Source organism: Rhipicephalus sanguineus, chromosome 2 (assembly GCF_013339695.2).
Source record: "Rhipicephalus sanguineus isolate Rsan-2018 chromosome 2, BIME_Rsan_1.4, whole genome shotgun sequence".
Lineage (NCBI taxonomy): Eukaryota > Metazoa > Arthropoda > Arachnida > Ixodida > Ixodidae > Rhipicephalus > Rhipicephalus sanguineus.
This window is the reverse complement of record NC_051177.1, coordinates 149,170,630-149,186,636: the sequence shown is the minus strand read 5'-3', so window position 1 is coordinate 149,186,636 and position 16,007 is coordinate 149,170,630. Positions and strand designations below refer to the sequence as shown.

The following is a 16,007-nucleotide window of genomic DNA, read 5'->3' as shown; positions in this document are numbered from 1 at the left end:
GCACTTCACGTAGGTGAGGTATCGCATACTACGACCGACGTTCCAGGATTTATTGCACCAGTATGCCATATAAATAAGTAAAATTTAAAGTAATAAAGTATTGTTAGGATTAACCGAAATTGGTCTTGAGCCACTCTGACGTTTGAACACCCGTGATGCATCCGGCCAAACACCTGTTGATCTACGCAACAAGTGAGCATTCCATAAATTTTTTAAATAACGTTTTTATTCAATGTTTCGTTTAATTCTTGGTGACGTCGAAATTATAAGGGAGTTACAAATAACAAACTACCAAAATGACCAAAACGTGTTAGGTCAAGTTACAACAGTGAAGGTGACATATACGAGCTCCAAAACCTGTTGCTGTGAGGACACAACTGACTCAGTAAAGTGACGCTTTGGACTAGTTTGTTATGCATATTGAAAAGTAAACAACGCGATTCTTTCAAACGGGGACAGTGGTAAAGGAAACGACACGTACTAGCGCTGAAAATTGGCAACTGGCTGACATTCATTAATAACATTTTTATTTAATGTTTTCTTTAATTTTAGGTGACGTCGAAATTGTAAGGGAGTTACTCATTAAAAACTGCCAAGATGATGCAAAAAGGTCTTAGGTTAAGTTACGCCAGAGAAGGTGATATTAATCAGTGTTGAAAGTTGGCGCTTGTACGTGTCGTTTCCTTTACCACTGTCCCCGTCTGAAAGAACCGCGCTGTTTTCTTTTCGCTAAAGCTCAGGACTATGAATTACCATGGCTGAAGATCTCGAACGACCTTGAATAACTAAGACAAAAAAAAACATTGTTAGCCAAATAATTCCCCCTACGAAAAGAGGAAAAGAAAAGAAAGAAGCTTAAGTGTGAAGCACAGACGTAAAAATTGCTTGCGTAAGCGTCGTTCTGAATTTATTTTTTCAGATATACTCCTACAGGTTAGCAGTACTTCTTAAAAAGGCCCTTCGCTCTTCATGCTTCGTAAGATGACGCTACTTTATATTATTGAAAGCAACGGTAGACACTCACAGTGATTTTTTTCAGGAAATCATTGGTCAGCGGTTCCGTGTGGGCTTTCACCTGGACGTACTGATTCAGTTGTGCCAGGGAAGCCTCGCATGCGCTTGCCCGGTTTTCGCCTATGGTATCTTCGCCGAGGAAATACTGGAACAAATGAAACCATCAAGCGGACGCTGCTGGCGTAATGTACAGTAGAGAGGCTCGATAAATCATACATACCAGCAACCCATGATACAAGGGTTAAAACGGGTATTGTTTCAAAGTTCTGATTTCATTCGTTAAATCCATGGGTTACAAGGTCCAGCTGCTAAGACAAGACAGGTTACGGACGTCCTTTATGGGTTACATTAAAAATATGTAGCAGTAACCCATGAAATAAGGGTTAAAACGCCGATTGTTTCGATGTTCTCATTTCGTTCGTTAAGTCCATGGGTTACAAGGTGCAGCTGCTAAGACATGTATTAAATAAGTCCGGTGTGTAACCCTTAGACATGGGTGAGCGTGAAGGCCACATACTACTGAACAACCTGTTTACAGTACTGGACACTGCCCTGGGCTTTCAATATTTAAGCGGTTGCCGATGCTTCGAACATATCAATTACCGATATATTGGCGCGTGGTTTAACGTTGCGCTTTGACGCTAAAAGAACTTCTTTCAGTGATAATACTTATTAAGGACTCACGAAGCCTTTATATGTATACATAAAGCGAATACTTTGCCACAATACCATTATTAACAAATCGTTACAGAACATTTCTTTCAAAATTACGAGAACTGCTCCTGAAAAATTCCATAGCTGGTATCATTTTCAAGGCAATAAACGTTTTATAGACAATAAAAAGAATAGCGAGTTAGAGTGCAATTATAAATAGAGGGAAATAGAAATAAAGAGTTAAATTAGAAATTCCCAGGTATGAAACGGAATAAGCTCGCGCAGAGCAGGGTGAATAGAACGTGGTTGGGAAAAGCCTTCGTCTTGCACTGGACATTAAAATAGGATGGTACTGACGATGGCGATTACGATGGTGATGGTAATAACAATTTTTTTTTTTTAAATTGTCCGTGGCAGCGTTATTGCAGACGTTTAGCTCGATTACTCCAAACGGTGCATACTGTTTGCGCGATGAACCCAAATGCTTTATTGACCAACTGACGAAAAAGGACCATTTATTTATTTTATAATTACTTTAAGGAAACATTGTAATTTACGAATTGTAGCCGGTGAGCTCGCAGGCGCGTATCCATTAGGTAGGAATTTTCAGGATGACACTAGTTCCGAGATATTTACTCCTAAAGCGTGCGCCGAAACACATGGGCGTTCTATATCTGCTTTAGAGTTTCAATGAACAGAAGTGCGTCTTATTATGCAATTAACTGGAACGAAAGTGCGGCTTTAATGCATGCTGGTGCGTCTATGGCTAAATATACGCGCCACCCTCACGCATTTCATTACAATTGGATACACCTTGAAAACTCGCCGGCCACAATTCGTCCATTGCAGTATGCATCGTAAATGCAATGTGCCGTTCACTATTGAGTTTTAGTTAGTCGCTCAACTATCAGGTATACGCACAGATGTAGGGACACTACAAGAAAGCGATACGTTGCGAGTGGTATAGGTTACGCCCTTCGTGCTAATCAATGTTGTTTAGTGCTCCGAAAACTTTTGTATTATTTGAAATTTAGTCAGCAGTGTTAGCGGGAATTTATAGGCCTCTAGAACTACAAAGCAAAAATTGAGCGATCTGTTTGTTAACTTTGTCTCATTACAGCGACACGCTTAAAAAATAAGCAATAACCCGCTGCTGTGGTCTAGTGGCTATGGTGCTCGACTGCTGACCCGAAAGTCGCGGGATCGAATCCCGGCCGCAGCGGCCGCATTTAAATGGAGTGTAAGTGCTAGAGGCCCGTAAACTTAGATTTAATAATTGCTGGGGTTTTACGTGCCAAAATAACCATGTGATCATGAGGCACGCCGAGTGGGTGACTCCGCAATATTTTCTAGCATCTGATGTTAATTAAAGTACGCCCAAATGTAAGCACACGGGTGTTCCTTGCATTTTGCTCCCATCGAAAAAGGGACGTCGTGGCTGGGAATCGAACCCACAGCCTCGGGCTTAGCAACGTGACACCCCACTTACTAAGCAACCACGGCGAGTATATTTAGACCTAGGTGCGCGTTAAAGAATTCCAGGTTGCCGAATGTTCCGTAGCGCTCCAGTAGGGCGTCTCCCATAATCATATCGTGGTTTTGGGTTACAACACACTAACAATTATATTGAAAAATAAAGTTGGCAGCGCTGTTTCTCACCTGAGACGAGAGGTCCCCCGCTGTGCACACTGCCTCATCATGAATGTTGACAGACCTGACGCCGGCCAGGATGATGTTCTTAGCGATCTCAACACCCAGGCCTCCCATGCCCGAAATGAGAACGTCCGACTGGGCCATGCGGGCCATGGCTTCGCGCCCGAGTACATAGCTGGAACACGAGTCATGTGTGACTTGTGTTATGTGTGTGGGCGGGAGTGTATACTTCCAGTCTCATCAAAGACGTACCAAGACGGTTATGCATCGCTAAGGAGAGGAGGGAGGCTCTGAATCGGCCCACACGGAAGTACAACCCCTCCTTCCCCTACCCCATCTCGACCCCCAATTCCCCAGGCCGCAAACCGTAAGAATATCCAACTACCGACATTTTGTTTTGCACAGATATAGCTCACTTTTGTAATTAGCCATGTGTAAATGAACTTGAGATAACTAATATTTATTCTCCAAGCAGGTATTGGTTACAACAACGACTTGCTTATTTTCGTGCGTCCGACAATGCACAGGTAGCTCAGTTAGCTCAGCTAGCACACAAACCTTGTACCCCCACCCCCCGGTCTGCTTTTGAACATGACAAAGCTAAGCCTATGCAATAATAATAGTAATAATTTTAAAAGTCGGCTTGTCTCCAGTGCTGCCATCACATTACACACTTCTTTTACGTTTAGACACAACTAGCGGTTACGAGTGGCCACTTGTAAACTCGTGGAGCATAAGAAAAACTTAGATCACCTTCCGTGAGGCAACGTATATTGTCTCTACACGCTGCACAAGACGCGGATTTTGTGTATAATGGAGACAATTTAACCCCGTTTTGATCATAAGTATCGGCGTGGTGATGTTCGGTTGTTCTAAGTTGAAGAGATTCATAATGCGGTTTGACGAGCCTGGTACCGTCGCTAAAAAGCTCACAAAACTACCTAATGAGGCGTCGACGCAAGAAGTGCTCATAGTTGTTATTAAGGCACCCAAAGTAGCCCCTAAGTTTATAGAAGGTATTACACTCAGTTGGATGGCAAAAAAGTAACAGTTTCACCGCAAGGGCGATGCAAGAATGCGATAGCAACAAATTGTAGTGTTACACGAAGTGAGGCTGGCAGCTAACTGTTTTATATCAGATCTCGCGTAACTACAAAACTCTGGTGTAAGAGAATACGGCCGCTCCAGGGACCGATGCTCTCCGCATAGTCACTTCGCGTTGAGAGCGCAGAACGTAGAAGGGTATACGAGCCGCCCGCTGTGATGGCTTTCGAGATAGCGCGCGCGCCAGCGATAGCGACCGCGCCCTTAGATTGAAAGTTCAAAGTTGCTCCTAGCGCGACACTCCCCCCCCTCCTCCTCGCGTCTTCGCGTCTTTTAAGGCTCGTTAAAGACGGGCGGGGCGTTTCCTGTCTGCTTCGACAGCAGGCCTCCCGAGCGGGGTGATGTTATCGCATGCACCCTCCGAGCGACGGGAATGGGCCAGCTCGTTCGAACTCTGCTTCGGCCGCGTTCGTCGCCCCCGCTCGCGCACTTTTACCCGCGGTAGTACATACAATGCGTGGGGGGATCTTATCAATTTGGACTTCATACCGGAAGGACATGACGGCAACGGCGACGGCAAGAACACGTCGAGACTGTCCATATAATTGCTATCGCAATAAAATGCACTGCCCCAATATGTTTCCTTCCACGGAACATATATAAGCATAGAAATATGCGCAGTTCAAAATGCAAGTAAGTGCGACGACTCAAGTTCACGTATAAAGGAGAGTACACTCCCTTTTGTGAAAACGTATACCTCTTCTAGATTCCAGATTCCTGTCCAGCCCCATGTTACCATCCGTACAGTGCCAGTGCAACTTGAGTATCAGGTCACTTTCACAACATTCACGAATAGTGCAAATTAACCAACGAAAATTTTCTATCTTTTATACAGTTATGCCTCTTTGACAATCCGGCCCAGAAATGAGTGTTCGCTTCAATCTCGAAACTTCCCTGAACATAAACATACATCATATTCTGCGGGTGTAACTTTCCATCGCAGGACTTTCCGGTTTGCGCAAATTAACCCTTAGTATCCCAGCGTCCACATATGGGGACAAAACATATCAATGAAGTGGAATCAGGCTAGTCAACGCATTGCCTAAAAATCGATTTGACATGTTGGCACTCCTTCAGCACTTCATAAAGAACATCTATATGTGTCAACTTTTGTGAACAAACAGAGGTAAGTGCGCACAGAACAATGGCGTTCTTCTCAAGTCGCCTGTAGAGGTGTATGCCTATATTTTTTTATAAGTTCACTCTAAATTCGTAAGAAATTTTAAATTATTCAGCTTTATTCGAGAAAAGGAAGGGTTTATCTTGTTTTTGTGTAAGCTTTGTTGCACTGCGAGCGACAAACGTTTTGTAAGTTGAGTTGTCGCTGCGGGCCTACGTTTGTGGAAGCCAGGCATATCGAGTTCTTGTAAAAAGCTGATAGAACGCCGCATGGTGGTCGGACCCGCTTCGTAGCCGCACGGCTTTGCACAATACGTTATCTGTAATATAGCTAAATATGCCTTTTAGAAGTTACGTTTACAATTTATTTGCTATATTCGGGACGTGGCTTTAGTGATGAAGACATGCTGACTAGTGGAAGCAAATGTTTCGATTTGGAGAGCACTGATAATTAGTGCGTTCATGCAGAACCATCAGCAAGCAAATGCCTCTTGAAAAATGCTACTGCTGATGATGGAAGCATTCAGTTTGAACGTAACCATGAACGCACTAGTAATGATGATCAACCACGATAAAGATGACAACGAACACGTTGAAGTAGAGCTGTGGGCGAACAGATGGGCCTTGAATGGTGATGATGGTGATGAGAAAGCGTGAACATGAGGATTAACGCTTTGATGATGGCGATAATGAACGATGATGATGGGAGTGTTGAATAAGAGCCGTTAGCAAGCGGTCACGTGAACATTTGTGATGATGATGATATTGATATTAATAATGAACGCGTTGAACTGATGATGAAGGCGTTGGTTATGGTACGTACTGATGATATTGATTAATGCGTTGGAACAGAGCTGTCGCAAGCAAAGTTCCTATGTACGATATGGAATTAAGGATGACGGACCCAGTGTAACGGGTGTGCCCAGAGTCCACATATGTGGACACTTCTTTTCTTCTAGAACTGAAGCTAAATTTTCCAGGTTTTTCGGTTTATTTTCACTTTCGTGTGCACTGTAATTGCATACACGCAAAAAAAATATTTACTTGCGCAACTGGATTGGCCGTGGGATACAAAGGGTTAAGGGTTCTCACCACTGCGCCAAAGCAGCTTCATTGAAATAACATAAGAGTAAGAGCACGTTATGCAGGCCGAGCTATTCGCCGCGATGCATTTGGACGCTCTATTTTCCACGTTCTTCGCGAGGCATTATAGCAAGTTGGCGTCGCAAGCGCTAGAACACCATCCCAAACAGTGAAAAGGCACGTTTTAATTTGTGTGCAGTCAGAATGCTCATGTGTTCAATAAAACATTTGCAACAGTAAACACCACGGAATGAGTAGTAGGTAGGTTGCGGTGAAAACACACTTCACACGGCATGAACGCATATTTAAGTGCGTATGCGAAGCGCAGCATTTGTCGCCGGAAAAATGCCTGGGGCTGTCTACACTCAATTGGTCATTACATTTCGTTCGCTCATAAAAGCCAGGCAGACGTCGGCTCTCTCAGCCGAACAAACGTCACACGTGGTCTAAATTGTCAACTTACAGCTGTCTCGAGTAGAGGTTCTCGTCAATGTCCGGTGGTTTCTGTTCCGATGAGCCAGACTGCGCCGCTTTTTCCTGCGCAGGAAGAAGTGTGAGTGTCAGATAAATGCGAAAGCATTCGCGAACACATTTACTAGAAAAAATAGTACAAGCGATGTGAATCACAACGGGGGCAAAAGCCCGTAGGAAAATATAAATGGGGTCTGGAGCCCACTTGAGCTGCAAGGGACAGCGATGAAATTAAAGAAGATATTCGCCAATTCCCTGGTATTGGTAGTCGGTGAATTGAACTCTGTCGTAGCATCCTCTATGATTCTCACTATCGTCCTGCGTCTATTTCGGAATAGTTTAGTATGTACGAATTCCGAAAAGCGAATGGCGCAGCCACAAATCGTTGGGGAACCCTAACTTCGAGGTTGGAGCTGCACGACGTCGGTCTCGGCTTCTCGGGTCCCTCCGGCTAAGGAACGCCATCCACACTTACTTGCGATGGAGTCATCGACGCGACAGCCATTTCAGCTGCCCATCACACCACCAGTGGACGGCGTCCATGCCTCCTCTGTGGTTCGAGGGCACAACGTGACGGACACCATGCTACCACCTCACGGCAAGATCGATTGCGCACGGACTCCTGTCCATTGAGAATGCCGTTCACGTTTCTCATGGCCTACATCCCGTTCCCAGTACTCTGTCTACATCCGAGCTCCCAAGGGACGCCGTCCAGGCTTCTTTGCTCGTGGATATCGCCGCCATGGGTGCGGCGACCGCTATATACTTATCGGACGTCAACCCTGTCTCTTCTGGCTTCTCACCCGACAGCGTCGAGGAGCTTACGTGGGCCATCTTGCGACTGTCGTACCAGTTCGACTTCTTGGCATCGTTAGCTCCGTGTTCCGTCCTGCCGCCTTGCCGTCGCCGGCTGTTCGGGAACTACCGGTGTTCAGCGGATTCCAAGAGGATGCCGACGCCTGGATAGACACCGTCAATTAGCTCGGCTCTTCTCATGCCTGGTCTGACTATCATAAAAGGCTCGTTGCCATATACCATCTCCGAGGAGCAGCCAAGGCATGGCACAACTATGACCGCATCAAGCGACAGTCGTGGCCAGAATGATGTGCAGCACTAATATCCGCTTTCAGCCGGATTCCCTGTCTCTCCAGCGAGTACAACTCGATCTCCACCGAGGACGGAGCTCAAAAGGGACTCCACCTCGAGGCTGCCACTCCGCACTGCAGCTTACCGGTAGACAGCTGCGCAGTTGGGTCTGGCACAAGCACCGGACTAAAGCTGTGCTGCGTCTCTGCCTCGGCAACCGGTGCCAGAACATCCTTGCCAATGTCCGAGAGCGTTTTCCATCCACACCTATTGGAAAAGCTGCCCCCACGCTCGCCATAGCTTGAGCACTTGGAGGCACCGGCCCGCGTCGTACTGGACGTTTTAGCACGTAATGAAACTCACATGTCCGCGGATTTCACCAAGATCCTCCTGGACCGGACGGAGGCGGATCTGCGCGCTTTAAAGCATTCACTGGCTGAACGCGAGAGCGTTACCAACTCGCTAAAAGACGCCTCTCCAGAAGACACCAAGGCCTTTGGCACTTCTGATACTGTCTTCATTGATGACCTGCCCGCACAGCACAAGTGTCTTGCTCTTGGAACAGCTTGTGACGACGATGTTCCGGCTGCACGCAGCGCGGCTTCGCGAATTACTGGCTTGAGAACGTCAGGGAGCCCCAAAGTAACAACGCTGCAAGAGCACAAGCCATGTCGCAGGTCAAAGTTGGAAGCCCTGACCCCACGTTGACGCAGTAGAACACCCAGACGCCCCTCGACCCGGTGCAAATTGCGCAGACGGCCGCGTCTGGTGCAGCAAGTTGCGTTACCAGATACACCATTTCCCTCCGTTGTTCTCCAAAATGTGGCCCAAAGGCCAGCGTTGCGCGATGAACCTGCGACCATGCCGGTACAGCCAGAACCGCCCGCAAGAACCGTCGCCGAGAAAATTCTTCGGCAAGCTGCAACATATCAGAAAACTTCGACTACCAGGAAACTGCCAACTCCGTACACCAGAGGAGAATGAGACAGTTTTCCCTGCAAAGTGGCAGCGTGGCCGAGGTTGTAGATCACCGCGACACAGTCAATGTCGTCCCCCGGAGTCGTCATGGGCGAAGGTTCAAGCCAAGCCCCAGCGTCTACAGCGACATAGCAAGTGTCGGCCACCGGAACTATTTCTTGCAAATTTCCTGGCGAATTTCCAGCGTGGCCGAGTCCGGCAACTCCGAAACAGTCAGTGCCGCCCACCAGATACATTGTCGGCAGTCCACCGCGCTCGCAGTCATGGCGAGTGTGATGACCAAGAACGACGCTGGGCTTCGGGCGCGCGAGCAGCATGCAGGAGGTGGAGGAAGACGAAGAGAGAATAGAACAGCTTGCCCAAGAAATGGCTGTTGTGTCTGTCTCTCGTTCACTACAATATGCAGTCACGGCTGTCGGCCAGCACCGACCAACTAAATACAGCGGGAGAGGGAGTTTTGCAAAAATGTTAAATGGGTACTGACACATTTTTTCGAAGGCGAGTTTACTCTGCCACACAAATCTCCTGTATGCAGAGACCGTTCTGAGCAAGTGTGAAGCTCAGCAAATGCTGATATATTATTTTGATATTAAAGTCAGTTTGTCCATGGCGCACCTACCGACATCGACACTAGCTTGACATCAGGCTACAGTGCCAAGTCTGATGGCTTCACGCAGCAGTCTGGCTAGTTGTGATGACGTTAGGCACCAAAACTTCCAAGATAGTTGCTTGCGCGTCTTGTGCGTCAGCGTCACCAACATAGCCACGGTGCGGAGCGGCCATGGAACGTCATTATATATTGTGCGAGCACGTGACGAGAAGCTCATACCGTGTCGTGACGTCAGGGCACAGTAGGAACCGAAACTAGCTTTTAAAAACATACTGTAATTATCTTTGCAGGGTGCACTCGCGCTTAGCGCTACCTTTTCTAGGCTCTTGAGGGCTTGACCTTTCATCTGACGCAAAGAAACGACAATAGAAAATGTTTGTGTCAGTACCCATTTAAGGGCCACACTGCGAAAGATAGAAATAGGATCACAGGCAAAACTTTTTAGGATGCAGAAAACACTGCAGCATTAATTAGATATCAAAAGTGGAGTGAAGATATAACTGAAGATTACAGAAAACACGTTAAGCAAAGAGCTTATGGAATAGGTCCGTCATATTAACTCTATGCAGGCCAGATAGAGGGATACATTCGATCTTCCTATGCTCGATGATGCGAGTTCTGCACTCTTAATTATGTCCTGCATAAAGTGCTAGATAGAGCCAGGAAACCAGTCCTTTTTCATCTAGTTTCATGGCTATATAGCCAGCATTTTATCCTGGGCCTGATTAAGAGTGTATTACCGGCGACGGCCGTCGCATTTTGATGGAGGCGATATGCAAGAATACCCGTGTACTTAGAGTGAAGTGCACGCTCAACAACTCCACGTGGTGAACATTAATCCGGAATCACTCACTGCGGCGTGCCTCATAATCATACTGTAATTTTGGCAAGTGAAGCGCCAGAATTGTATTTAGATTTTTGATATGGTCGATCGCTGTGCAGAACATTGATGGAGCGATTAAACTCGCAAATTTGCGGTGATCAGGAGTACTGTGCCGACGACGGAGTGCGGTCATAGATAATCTTCGAGTGTCACGAAGAAGGTATGACGCATTTTTGAGATTACCGTAAAACAAAGCTGTCAAGCGAATGCGATGGCGCCTCTAGGCGTCGCATTCCCACTGGCAGCCGAGTTCAATAAATTACTGGTAATACAAGAGCTGCCTCTCCAATTATCGACCGCGTTCTCCACGTTTAGCCCATCTAAGCATCCACTCGCTACTACGCTATTGCAAATAAGCGACAATAATTCGTCCAATAACAAATACCTTTTTAGCAGTTGGCGCCTACACATTCAACAGCGACAGTGTTTAACGCCCATTGACACTTTCATATTTTCCACGCTACAAATAGAACAAAAAAGAAGGGGAAAAAACATGGCTGATCCCTCTGCCATAGGAATCGTTATAACACGAAAGTCAAACGTGTCTTCGCAGATGTAGTTGAGCGTTTGTTGGGCCCAAAGGCGAAGGAATGAATGCTATAGCAAAGACTTGTAATGTCACGCGAATAACGGCAAGCCGCTCGAAACTTGCAACGCGCTGCTCAAGCAGAAAGGACGCACGGAACGAACATACACAGGATGAATGCGAACTGTCACAGTTGTAACTTATTTTTGTGTGAGCAGCGCGCTCCTTTCGCAAAAAAGGCCGCTGTAGCGATGTGACCTTCGTGCTCTCAAAGCAAACTTACGGTAAGAGCACAAGACGTACCAACCACCGCCATCACGAGATAAGCACGCACGAGCGACCACGCCCTGTAGAGACGCGCACTCATCGCGAGGCGTGGAGCGGCGATCTTTAAAGCACGCTCTTCGAGCTCTTCGCGCCGTGTCGCTAGTGATAACGAAAACACGCTGATGTACCATGGATCTCTGAATACCACCACCACCAAATGGTGTATATAAATAGCTCGCCGTTAGCATGGCGAAGAATGTTCCCTCTGTGGCCTAGTCGTTTCGCGCCGCGCGCTGCGGAGCGAGGGGTCGTAAGTTCGACTCCCGGTGACGGAACCTTTCTTCTAGTTTCTTTCTTTGCTATTTGTTAGTCTTTATATTTTACAACGTCATATCCGTGGCGGAAATACGTCAGTGGAGCCGCGGTAGACCCTGGCATAAAACACTTTCGTGTTGATAAAGGAGGTGACTGTTAATAACCAGGCTTCACAATGAACAAATTACTATTTAGTGCTTGTTTGAAGCACGTTTTACCACAATATACGATGAAAAACAAATGCATTTCTTAGGCTGCGTACAATCATTTGGACATGCTGTCTCCCAGGATACGGGAGTTACATGCAGACGTGGCGTCTTTTAGTGTTTCAGCCGTCGATGTTCTTTCACTCTCATCGTCTGTCTTCTGCAAGTCGTCAGTTGTCAACCAGAGCCAGCGCATGCATAGACTCATTCACGTTCATCATTAATTTAAACAGCGCACAAAATGAGACTGAGACTAAAGAAACAACGACACACAGACAAGCACTGACTCGAAACTAAAGGGTTCCCAGAGCTCGTAAGCGTGCCACACAGCGTGCTGCAATCCACGCGGCACATGCAAGCACGAGCTCGGCACTAACACCGACTGCGAGCCCCAACCATTTGGAGCAGCAGGCGGTGACAACAATCGGAGATTGGCTGCTCAACAAGGCCAAGGACGCAGCACCAGTTGCCGCCGACCTTCCCGAACCAGCAGCAGTTACCACGCCAGCCAACGCAGACGCGCCGGCTAGTGCACATGCCGCGACGTCGGAAGACGAAGCCATGGACGCCACGGCGACCTCGCGTAAGCGGGGACGCGAGGAAGACGCAGCGGAAGGCCCGCGGAAGCAAGCGAGCACTCACGCAACAGCGGCAACCACAACAACAACAGCTGCAGCAGCACCTGCCGCCTCCCCCTCCATGCGGGACGACGCGGCGAGCTTGACAGCAACTCCTACAGCCCTCCTCGCACAGGCGGCCTCCGCCGGCTAGAGTGCCTCGATGCGCTCGTTCGCCTCCGCGCGCGCATCGAGGCACTCTACCGCCGGCACCGTTGCTGCGCCCCCTGTGGCTCCAGTGCAAAGGAGAAAGAAAAACAAGCGGAAAGCTCGCCCCAAGCGCCGGCTCCCGGCGCGCGTGTACGAGACATCCGCAGCAGAGGCCCCGACTGCTCCGAGGCCTCACAACTCCACGGTCGCCGTGCCGCGCCCCTGTCCAGGCCCCCTGCCAGCCGAGGACGACTTCGTCACCGTCGTCTCCAAGGCAGCACAGCGGAGAGCCAGGGCACTCGAGGCCGCGGCTGTTGCGATCGATCCTACCGTGGTAGGGACAGCCCTGTTCCGTCCCTCAGCCCCTGGCGGTTCTTTCAGCGGATCGCCGCGTCTGACACTCGCGGCGGCACTCGCTAAGCGGCCCGGTGTGACGGCGGTGCGTGTCAACCACCGTCTAAACATCGTGGCCGCGGACGCGTCGACGCCGTCGTGTTTGTCGGAACTCCTCGCCATCAGGGAGCTCGGCGGCGTCCCTGTCACTGCCAGGGAGCCCGCGGATCGTCGCTCCAGCACCGGCTTCGTCTACGGCGTGGACGGTGACCTCACGAACGCGGAGCTACTCGCGGGCATCACATCGGCGGTTCCCGTGCTCTCGGCAACGAGGGAGGGAGCCTCGGTGAAGCTACGATTCGCCGAACCGCTCCCACCTGAACGAGTCGTGCTGCTCGGCCGGCCTGCGGTTGCGGGTGCGACATGTGAGGCCGCGACCACGCCAGTGCCAGCAGTGCGGCCGCTTCGGCCACGTTGCCGAGGCATGTCAGCGCAAGGGAGCGTGCATCCGCTGCGGCCGCCAACACCTGGAGACGGAGAGCTGCAAGCCCCGCTGCGTCAACTGCGGCGGGGCCCATGCAGCTGACACCCCCACCTGTCCTCGCTGGCAGGAGGAAAGGAGAGTGGCCACGCTCATGGCCGCCACTCCAACGCCGCTCTCGAGAAGGGCGGTCAAGGCCGCAGTACGCGAGGAGTCCCGTGAGGTGCGCTCTTACGCTGCTGCGGTTAAGAACAAACTTCTCGAAGGCAACACCACGGATCCCGGCCTGCAGCGTCCATCTCCTGCGCCGCGCCGATCTCTCCTGCCAACGGCGAGCTCCCCCAGGTCGAGCCTGCCTGCTGCCCCACCCGCTGCGCCTGCCGAGGACCCGCGGGACACTCTCATCACAAACCTGCTGGCCACACTGCAGGCTGTGATGCAATTCCTTCCCGAGGAGCACCCGCTGCGAGCCACCTGCCTCCAGGCGCTCGGCACGCGGTCCGGTGCCCCCGGGAGCGAGTAGACTCGCCCCTACTCGTCGGCACATCCTCCCAAGGAATCCCGACATCGTCGGCTACGGCTGACCACAACCTCGGCTGCGGCATTCAACCGCTGCTGCCTCAGCTCCACGCCAACCTTGCCGCGCCCGCGCCTGCTGCGCTTTGACCCCTTTCCTCTTTTCTCTTTCTCCTCTTCTTTTCTCCCACTTCCCCCTACCCCCCAAGGCACTGCGCCGTGCTCCCTATAGGGCTGCAGAAATTACGTGCCTTTTTCCTTTCCTGAATAACCACTGAAGAAGAAGAAGATTCTTACTCATAAATAGACAAAACATAGGCACACGTGAAAATATATGTATATAATGCTGCGTGTCTATATGTTTGACAAACATAAGCACACGTGAATCTATATTTCTATATTGTCACGTGCCTATATGTATAATAATGAGTAAATCAATAAAATGTTGCGAGTACGTGTTTGTTGTGTGTGTGTGTCGCTCTTTCTTTAGTCTCAGTTTCTTTTTTTTTTATTTCGTGCGCTGTTTAAATTCATGATGAAACAATACCAATACACCCAACTAACCATCTCTTTCGCGAGCTCAGCGCTGTACGTACACACAATGCATTATAACTGGCACTATACTCAACATGTCACTTTATCGCGCCCGTTAAACCGAGCATTTTTATCTTTCTTCCTCTCTTTCCCTCACTCTCTCCTTTTTTCTATCTCTTTCTTGTCGTTGTTTATTTCTATTTCTTTTTCTCTTTATCTATTCCTTTCTATCTTCCTATCTCTTTCTTCCCTTTCTTCCTCATTCTATACTCTTTCGCTCTCTTTCTTTGATCCTCATTTCTTTCTTTCTATTTCTGTCTTGCTCTTGTATATTTCTTTTTTCTGTCTTTCTTCCCTTTCTTTCTCTCCATACTATACATGGCTATGCTATGGTTCACCCTCTTCCCTCCTCCTTTCCCTTCTCCGCACCCTCGCTTCCCTTTCCCACCGCCTTGCTATATTACACTATACAAGGCTTTGCCATGCTTTACTCTTTTTTTTTTCTAGTGGTTATGGTGCTCGACTGCTGATCCGAAGGGCGCGGGATCGAATCCCGGCCGCGGCGGCCGTATTTTCGATGGAGGCGGAAACGATTGAGGCCCGTGTACTTAGATCTAGGTGCACGTTAAAGAGCACCAAATACGTTTCACCGTGGGCGTCTTCCACCACATGTCTGTAATGGGGCATGCTGTCCACAATGTCCACTACCATTCTGACTGAACTTGTCTCGGAGTCCTTCCTAAGCTAGGCTATAGACGGGTGCGAATTAAGAGGTCGCGAGAGGAAACCGAAAGTGGACTTAAGAGCGGCACCAGGAAGTCACGTTGGCCACCGTAAGTGGATAACGGAAGTTAGATATGATCCACCGAACCTATGGCTAGCGAGGCAGAGGTTTGATTCCTCGATCGATGCAGCACCGCGGTCAGGTACCTATTCGGCAAGGGGAACAGAATTTTCTTGACCTGCTGCCGTCAGGGAAACCCTGGGAGGTTCGCATGGAAAGTTTCGCTTCGAAAATACTCTTCATGTTTGGCCATGCACAGAGCACTCTCATGTAAGAGAAAGAAGCCTCAACCCGCGAGCTCACATATCAAATTTTTGCGCGATTTGAGAACAAAAATACTCACTTACAGGATAATTATATGCTTCACAGAATGAGCTCTAGCAGCACACGCGCCATAATTGGCGATACATTGCAGTTAGTCTTCATAAACGTGCGGCGTATTTGTGAGTAGTATAGATCACAAGTAAAACCGGAAGCGTTCTGGTACCATGCACCACATTGTCATATGCTTCAAAAATTAAAGAGCAATTCGACGCAGTTAACTTTCATTAGTGAGTAGTCTAAGCAAACCTGAGAATATCGTGGAGCGTACTTGTAGGGACAGGGACACTGTATCACAGAGC

General features: G+C 48.8%; 1 protein-coding gene across 1 annotated transcript in view; it reads right to left on the bottom strand.

Annotated features, from left to right (window-relative positions):
* Positions 1-7,588, bottom strand: part of LOC119381963 (ubiquitin-like modifier-activating enzyme 1) — a 46,862-nt gene extending 39,274 nt beyond the window's left edge. Inside the window, exons 1-4 of the mRNA XM_049412952.1 lie at positions 7,574-7,588; positions 7,091-7,164; positions 3,328-3,496; positions 1,025-1,159 (exon numbers count right to left, since the gene is read on the bottom strand). Of these exons, the coding sequence (XP_049268909.1) occupies positions 1,025-1,159; positions 3,328-3,496; positions 7,091-7,164; positions 7,574-7,588 (393 nt within the window). The remainder of the gene's footprint in view (positions 1-1,024; positions 1,160-3,327; positions 3,497-7,090; positions 7,165-7,573) is intronic.
* Positions 7,589-16,007: the final 8,419 nt, after the last annotated feature.